The sequence below is a fragment of the Anarhichas minor genome, unplaced genomic scaffold, assembly GCF_050575085.1.
Source record: "Anarhichas minor isolate MPS153535 unplaced genomic scaffold, ASM5057508v1 ptg000048l, whole genome shotgun sequence".
In the NCBI taxonomy this organism is placed as follows: Eukaryota; Metazoa; Chordata; class Actinopteri; order Perciformes; family Anarhichadidae; genus Anarhichas; species Anarhichas minor.
In genome coordinates this window covers 173,603-182,500 of record NW_027466494.1, presented here as the reverse complement: position 1 = coordinate 182,500, position 8,898 = coordinate 173,603, and the positions used below count along the sequence as shown (strand labels likewise).

The window sequence follows — 8,898 nt, the reverse complement described above, 5'->3', positions numbered from 1 at the left end:
ACATACATACGTATTACATACATACATACATACGTATTACATACATACATACGTATTACATACATACATACGTACTACATACATACATACGTATTACATACATACATACGTATTACATACATACATACGTACTACATACATACATACGTATTACATACATACATACGTATTACATACATACATACGTACGTATTACATACATACATACGTACTACATACATACATACGTATTACATACATACATACATACGTATTACATACATACATACGTACTACATACATACATACGTATTACATACATACATACGTACTACATACAGACATACGTATTACATACATACATACGTACTACATACATACATACGTATTACATACATACATACGTACTTCATACATACATACGTACTTCATACATACATACGTATTACATACATACATACATACACACACACACATCCAGCAGAGACATACCACAGAAGAAAGTGAGGCACATCTTTGTCTAACGGCTGAAAACAGAAGGAACAACACGTTTATTTATTCCTCCATCACCTTCAGCATCAATAATAATAATAATAAAAAACATAGACTCATAATAACAATAATATAGGACCTCCAATAACGTGTCACTTTCCCCTAAATATACAAGCTGGCTCCCACCAAACTCCATTTAAAATGATTTTGATTTGATTTATTCTTAATGTGACATCACTCCTCACTTTAAATGTTTACTCGTTTTAATTGGTCACGTTGTTACGTGAAGTCACTCCCTAAAGACACGCCCCCAGACATCTTTTCATACACGAAGCATCAAAATACTGGGAATGAGAATTTGTGACTTGTTTTACTTCTTTTTTTTAAGTTAAATGAACTCTTTTATTTAAAAGCATAATAATGTAAAATATGACTCCACTCACCCCGCAGTCTCGGCTCCTGAATCCACGCACTCATCCTCTGAGCTTTTCTCCATCTCACAGGATCCGAGCAGCGGTCACACACATTGTTCAAAGTCCCGAGGAACCCAATAGAACCGGAGCTTTAAAGAACACGGTTCGGTTCTGAGAAGAGACGGACACGGACGAGCAGAGAGTGAAGGAGCCGCTCTCTAACACCCGACTTCTGGTGATCTGTCTGCGGGACTAACACGAGCAACAGGCGGCTGAAGAGACTGTGTCTCTGCGTCAGCTGCGCTCTGTGGTGATGCCTTCTGGAGCTGTCGGAAATCTGAGCACTCACTGTAAGTGGACCGCACGTGAGCGAGAGTGGTGGATCAGAAGTTAAGAGGTTGATTTTAAAATAGAAAAGATACTCAAAGGAAGTCAGTAAACTCATGAGTCAAACTTTTTTTTAAATCTTGTTTGTACAAGTTATTGTCTCTTTTAATAGCTATTATCTTGTTTACACGCGTTATTATCTTGTTTACACAAGTTATTTTTTAAATTTTTTAATTTTTCTACTTTCTTTAGCAGACGCTTTTATCCAAAGCAACTTACAATTCAGAGTCTATCACATTTCTACACCGTAGGCACAACTACGTGAGCAATTTTGGGGTTTAGTGTCTTGCTCAAGGACACATCGACATGCGACTAGCAGAGCCGGAGCCGGGGATTGAACCGCCGACCCTCTGATTGAAAGAAGGCCCTGCTATCCACTTAGCCCTGCTATCCACTTAGCCACAGTCGCCCTATTGTCGCCCTATTGTCTCTTTTAATAGTTTAATAGTTATTATGTTGTTTACACGCGTTATTATCTTGTTTACACGCGTTATTATCTTGTTTACACAAGTTATTGTCTCTTTTAATAGTTATTATCTTGTTTACACGAGTTATTATCTTGTTTACACAAGTTATTGTCTTGTTTACACAAGTTATTGTCTCTTTTAATAGTTATTATCTTGTTTACACGAGTTATTATCTTGTTTACACAAGTTATTATCTTGTTTACACGAGTTATTATCTTGTTTACACAAGTTATTGTCTCTTTTAATAGTTATTATCTTGTTTACACGAGTTATTATCTTGTTTACACAAGTTATTATCTTGTTTACACAAGTTATTGTCTCTTTTAATAGTTATTATCTTGTTTACATGAGTTATTATCTTGTTTACACGCGTTATTATCTTGTTTAGACGAGTTATTATCTTGTTTACACAAGTTATTGTCTCTAGAAGTTAAGAGGTTGATTTTAAAATAGAAAAGATACTCAAAGGAAGTCAGTAAACTCATGAGTCAAACTTTTTTTTAAATCTTGTTTGTACAAGTTATTGTCTCTTTTAATAGCTATTATCTTGTTTATCTTGTTTGAATAGTTATTATCTTGTTTGAATAGTTATTAACTTGTTTGAATAGTTATTAACTTGTTTGTATAGTTATTAACTTGTTTGAATAGTTATTAACTTGTTTGAATAGTTATTAACTTGTTTGAATAGTTATTAACTTGTTCGAATATTTATTAACTTGTTTGAATAGTTATTAACTTGTTTGAATAGTTATTATCTTGTTTGAATAGTTATTAACTTGTTTGAATAGTTATTAACTTGTTTGAATAGTTATTAACTTGTTTGAATAGTTATTAACTTGTTTGAATAGTTATTATCTTGTTTGAATAGTAATTAACTTGTTTGAATAGTTATTATCTTGTTTGAATAGTTATTAACTTGTTTGAATAGTTATTAACTTGTTTGAATAGTTATTATCTTGTTTGAATAGTTATTAACTTGTTTGAATAGATATTAACTTGTTTGAATAGTTATTAACTTGTTTGAATAGTTATTAACTTGTTTGAATAGTTATTAACTTGTTTGAATAGTTATTAACTTGTTTGAATAGTTATTATCTTGTTTGAATAGTTATTATCTTGTTTGTACGGAGCCCTTAAAGTCGTGGTATTTTTTTTAGCTTTAAGGGTTCAGTATGACGTTGCTTTGCACAAAAATATTACGATTTTTGACTTTTTAAAATGAAGTTTTATATTAATATACATTTATTATTTCCTCCCACTGTTGTGACTTCACTGTGATAATGTTAAACAGCATCATGAAGTGTCCACGGATGGAGCTGGAAAAAGTAACTGTTTTATGATGAATGTCTTTTTTTCCGAGCACCACATGAAGGCAACATCAGCAACGCGCTGCTTTGGCTCCATCAACAGGGTGAATGACGTAATGCAGCATGTCCGTTATTTCACCAGAATTAAAGCCAGACTGTCATCAGAACATTTTATCATTCATATAAATTTAAACTATTTCTGAAATGACATCATTCTTATTGGTAAACATCATGTTTATTTTAACAAGTCTAGAAATAACAAACCCTCATTTCTTTAGTTTATAATTTATTATAATTATGTTCCTCATGATGTAATAAATGTACTTTTTAAACATTTTTTTCTCCTTTTGTCTGAAAGTCTTTGCTGCTGTTTGTTCTTGTATCTATAGCTCGTGATTCAGATGTTTATTTATTTATATATTTAACATTATGCCTTTTTTTTGATAATGTTAAAATGAGTTATTTTATGTATTTATTATTTACATATATAATGTGTGTTCAATAAAAATGAAAGTAAAAATGATAAAAAGAATAGTCATCAAACTAACTAAAATAATCTGTTCATGAAATGAACTACAAACCTGCTGGAAGAAGAATAGTTTCTCATTCATTGTATTAGTACTTCAATCTATGGAAGCACATTTCCACAGCCAGAAAAATAAAAAAGATTTAAATTATTTTTTTCTGGCAGAAAGAAAAGAAGAAGAAAAAAAAAAGGTTCCAGTTGCTGTTTATTGAAGGTCTTCACCTCAGCCACATTGGTTTTATTCTTTAAACTCCAGAGCTGCTTCTTGCTTAAAATTCTATTCAAGGGTGCGTTTGTTCAGTACAATCCATGTGAAACATCAAGCTATTGAAGTATTTCATCTGTTGTAAAGCCACGTTTAGAGAATTCTTCAATGTACTCACAATCCATGTATACCTCACATGTAGGGTAACCTATGAACAGCTGCTTCTATGACTCATCATTTAGACTTTCTATAGCAACTGGAAACATCTGGTCAGTGTTATGGTTACAGATGGATGCACCAAAAGTTTTGCTGCATTTTTTATTAATTTTTTTATGCCGGTGAAAAAAAAAGTAAAAATCTGTTTTTTTCTTTAACTTGTTTTCCAGCAGCATAAAAAAGAATTATTAGAATTTTTTTTTTTTGCTGGTGGAAATGGACCTCCATATGAATTAGACTTTGCACAACAGATACATATTTAATGTGTTGTGTAAATACTATTAGCAGTCTTATAAAATCATAACATGTGTCTCTTTGTTAAAGATTAGTTTGTGTAAATACGTTTGGTGCAAGCGTTCAATTTAGTGATGTAAAAAAAAAGATAATGAATGAATTATATTAATGTTGTGTTATAGATTATAGACTGAATAGTTCACATGTTGCTCTCAACATCTTTCAGAAAAACATGTTATTTATTGTAACATTTACATTTATCAATAAAATGCTATTATAATTTTCAAAAGTTATTATAAAAATGTTTCTCTTGTATTTGTTCGTTTATTTTAAATAAACCAAACACCACATTTTTCCAGACAAATGTAAAGTGTATTATTATTATGATATTATTTATCATACCTTTCCTGTTTTAATACATAAAATAAATACATAATTATTTTTTTTCTTTAGCACCAAAAACATTGGCGACAGCAGCATGTCGCGTGATGACCTCATCTCTACGCGCCACACGAAGCAGCGCGGAGCGGTTCTCGTGCACGTTCTTTTTCTAAATTAGCTTAGCCTAGCTAGCTGCTGCACGGATCCTCATCATGTCTGTGACCGAGATGTTCAGCTACATTCAGGGCTTCCTGAGCGCGGACCAGGACGTCCGAGAGGTACGAATGAGCCGCGAGGCTGCTAACAGCGTTAGCTCTCCAGATGCCGTTAGCTTAGCGGCTAACTGTTTAGCCACCACAGAAGCAGCGATACGATGAGCGGAGTCTGCTGCACACAGCCAGCTGCGCTCTAAATGGTTTAGTACGACACGACCTGCACAACGTCACTTCATTCTGTTACGTTTCCTTAAAGTATGAATTACGTGACGCTCTGCTGTCTGTTCTATTATTATTAACGCGCGTTTAAGCGGCCATGTGTCGCTGAGATGTGACGCCAGACTTCATTTAACATGTTGAATCAAGACTTCGTTATCTGACGACGTGTCGCTCTTTAGTCACGTGCTCTTAACGTTCACGTGTGTTCTCTTTGAGCTTCACTCTAAATAGAGTTTGACTCAATTTTTATTCCATCAAAATACAAAATATGAATCTAAATGACGATAAAAAGTCATAAAATAATTGCGTTGACTTGATTTGGATTCCAGCATCAGTTTCATTGATAAATATAAATATAATACAAAGACTTTATAGAGAAATGTGTTATGAACCTTTAAACGTGTGACACGTCTTCAGATTATAAGTTAATTATGTTAAACCGACAAGTTATTAAGATTAATATTTAAACACACTTCATCTTCACGCTCTCTGTTGCAGGATATCCGTAAAGTGGTCCAGACGTTGGAGCAGACGGCCAGAGAGATCCTGACCGTCCTCCAAAGTGTCCACCAGCCGTCAGGGTTCAAAGAGAGTGAGCGATGAAACGCTTTATCTTAATGACGTCGTCTCAGAGTCATCGTCCATCTTCTAAAGTATTCTTCTTCTTCTCTCGTTAGTTCCCAGTAAATGTGCCAAAGCTCGGGAGTTGTTCTGCACGGTCCGCACGCAGCTCGGCGACCTGAAAACAAAGTTCCCTGTGGAGCAGTACTACAGGTAATAATGACATAAACATAAACACAGTTCATACAGTCACACCTGCTTCCACTGAGACGTTTAACGCTTCATTCAAGAAAACGTTGATTTAACACTTTACGTCCTTCCTGAGCTGACCATGTTTACTTCCTCTAGCAAATGTTTTCTACCGTTTACAAATGAACAAATACTCTCTTTAACTCGGCACACAGTTACATGAACATACACACATACATATATATACATATATGTATGTGTGTATCTGTATCTCTACCATCCGCTCTTCAGTCACCAGCAGTTTAACATCAAAGATGTGTTCATGTGAGACGTGATTCACTCTGAAGGGAACCTTTTTGAAAACAGTCACATGATCAGCAGACGGTTCTAAATATGTTTAACAATGTCTTCATCTTTCTCTTTTATTTAAAACAACACACACGTGGTCAAACTGCACAACAAAGATTTCGTGGAATGTTGTCTCAGCAAACACGCGTATATCTTTGACAAAGACAAATTATACAATAGATAAAACAACTATGGGATGAAATGATGAAGTGCAGAGAAAGCCTACAGCACACGTTATACGTTTGTGTTCTTCACGTCCTCTTCAGGTTCCATGAACATTGGCGCTTCGTCCTGCAGCGCCTGGCCTTCCTCTCCGCCTTCGTGGTTTATCTGGAGACAGAAACCCTCGTGGTCCGGGAGGAAGTCGCCAAAATACTCGGCAGTAAGTAAAAAGAAAAATCACCAAAACTACATTTTACAGATGACATGTGAACACATCATGATGATGTCATAATGTACCTTCAGGCAGTACTCATGTTCACTGAGCAGAGCCTGAAGGAATCATAGTGTACCTGTAACACTAGTTCAGTGTGACTGTTCCTGAGGAACGAGGCTTCACTCTTCTTCTTGTTCCTCCTCTTCTTCAGTCGAGGTGGTGCGAGAGAAAGGCTTCCACCTGGACGTGGAGGACTACCTGGCAGGTGTGCTCATCATGGCCAGTGAGCTGGTGAGTTAGTCCTTGATTTCTGTCCTCTATTATTTTGTCCACCTGTTTATATCAATGAGGGCTGGCTTAATAACAGAGATGACATCACACAGAGACATCTCTGTATGATGTCATTCAGCTCTATCCTCTCTTTGAATCATTGAACCTTCATGAAGAAATCATTTCATATCAATCTTACATCTCATCGTATCTTGTATCGTATCGTATATCTTATCGTATCGTATATCTTATCGTATCGTATATCGTATCGTATCTTGTATCGTATATCTTATCGTATCGTATATCGTATCGTATCTTGTATCGTATCGTATCGTTTATCGTATCTTGTATCGTATCGTATATCTTATCGTATCGTATATCTTATCGTATCGTATATCTTATCGTATATCTTATCGTATCGTATATCTTATCGTATCGTATATCGTATCGTATCTTGTATCGTATCGTATATCTTATCGCATCGTGTATCGTATCGTATCTTGTATCGTATCTTGTATCGTATCGTATATCTTATCGTATCGTATATCTTATCGTATCTTGTATCGTATCGTATATCTTATCGTATTGTATATCGTATCGTATATCTTATCGTATCGTATATCTTATCGTATCGTATATCGTATCGTATCTTGTATCGTATCGTTTATCGTATCGTATATCGTATCGTATATCGTATCGTATCTTGTATCGTATCGTTTATCGTATCTTGTATCGTATCGTATATCTTATCGTATCGTATATCTTATCGTATCGTATATCTTATCGTATCGTATATCTTATCGTATCGTATATCTTATCGTATATCTTATCATATCGTATATCGTATCGTATATCGTATCGTATATCTTATCGTATCGTGTCTTAAACGAGTCGTCTGTTGACTAATTCTGAAGCTCAGCGGTGGTTTTGTGTTGCTTTTAAACGAACTCCCGTTTGTTCGTCCAGTCGCGGTTGGCGGTGAACAGCGTGACGGCGGGCGACTACACCCGGCCGCTCCGCATCTCCAACTTCATCAACGAGCTGGACTCGGGCTTCCGGCTGCTCAACCTGAAGAACGACCCGCTGAGGAAGCGGTACGACGGCCTCAAGTACGACGTGAAGAAGATCGAGGAGGTGGTGTACGACCTGTCCATCCGCGGGCTCGCCAAGGAGGCCGAGGCCGGCGGGGACAAGTAGCGCGGAGCCGGGGATCGAACCCGCGGCTCCGGCAGCCGAGTGAATGAATGAATGAATGACGGTCTGTTCAAGATCCACGGTTCATTTTGTTGCCGTTTGTTTTTTATAAGCTTCATGTGTTTTTGTTTACTGAGCTGGTTCTTATTGGATCTCATGATATTGATGTTAAATCATAACTCTGTGTTTTCACAGATTCCTTTTGTGTTTATTTGCCCAAAAAAAGAAAGAAAACATGTTTGTTCTCCGGCTGAGTCGACGTCGGCTGGTTTTTCTTTGGACTCAAAGAGAAACTCAGGAGCCTCATTATGAAGGAAATATTCCACCAACAATCCAATAAATACCTTTTCCAGCATTCTAACCAGATTCCGATGATTTCTGACTTTGATATAAAGATAACAATTCGCTCCAAACCTGCATTCACATAATACCTTTTAATAAATGAGGCTCCAGGAGCAGAAGAGCCAAAGAAATGACGAAGACGCATCAGCGAGATCAGTCAGAACAGCAACGAGACATTTTAATAATCTTTGTCTGTTAAACAATAAGCGAACACGGACTCGTCTGAATGTGCTGCATGTTCTCTCTCTGCTGTCGTGGCACATGGTCGTCTCTCTCTCTCCATCTGTTGCTCTCGTTTCTCTTCTGTATTCTGTCTGTAAAATGACTGTAAATACATTTCCTGCTGCGTCACAACTTTATAAAACAAATGAGTGAATTGCACTACAAACCAGGTCGTGTTTAAAATCTTTTTAATATAATTCACAATATATTACATCAGGGGAGAGATAATACAGCAGGTCTTCCACAATGCAAATGAGGAGAACAAAGAGAAACCGTGAGTTTGTCGGTGTGGAGTCGGTGATCTGCTGCTTCTTCTCAAACTGAAAACTGGTTTTGGTTTGATGACCGGTGGACA

The 8,898-nt window shown here is 36.1% G+C and overlaps 2 protein-coding genes across 3 annotated transcripts in view; one reads left to right on the top strand and one right to left on the bottom strand.

Moving 5' to 3' along the window:
• Positions 1-967, bottom strand: part of fam124a (family with sequence similarity 124 member A) — a 16,955-nt gene extending 15,988 nt beyond the window's left edge. For both annotated transcript variants that reach the window (XM_076112251.1, XM_076112252.1), the window contains exon 1: positions 915-967. In XM_076112251.1, the coding sequence (XP_075968366.1) occupies positions 915-967 (53 nt within the window). The remainder of the gene's footprint in view (positions 1-914) is intronic.
• A 3,757-nt stretch (positions 968-4,724) lies between these two features.
• tsn (translin) lies at positions 4,725-8,340 on the top strand. Its single transcript, XM_076112244.1, has 6 exons — positions 4,725-4,885; positions 5,540-5,633; positions 5,719-5,815; positions 6,406-6,521; positions 6,727-6,806; positions 7,752-8,340. Exons 1-6 carry the CDS (start codon positions 4,820-4,822, stop codon positions 7,980-7,982), a joined length of 684 nt encoding a protein of 227 aa, XP_075968359.1. The 5' UTR covers positions 4,725-4,819; the 3' UTR covers positions 7,983-8,340.
• Positions 8,341-8,898: the final 558 nt, after the last annotated feature.

Bases quoted from the DNA above. Each gene is read 5' to 3' on its own strand.
- tsn (XM_076112244.1), top strand. From the start codon at position 4,820: ATGTCTGTGACCGAGATGTTCAGCTACATTCAGGGCTTCCTGAGCGCG. The intron at 5,634-5,718 runs GTGAGCGATGAA...TTCTCTCGTTAG, and splicing joins GCCGTCAGGGTTCAAAGAGA to TTCCCAGTAAATGTGCCAAA. The intron at 5,816-6,405 runs GTAATAATGACA...CGTCCTCTTCAG, and splicing joins CCTGTGGAGCAGTACTACAG to GTTCCATGAACATTGGCGCT.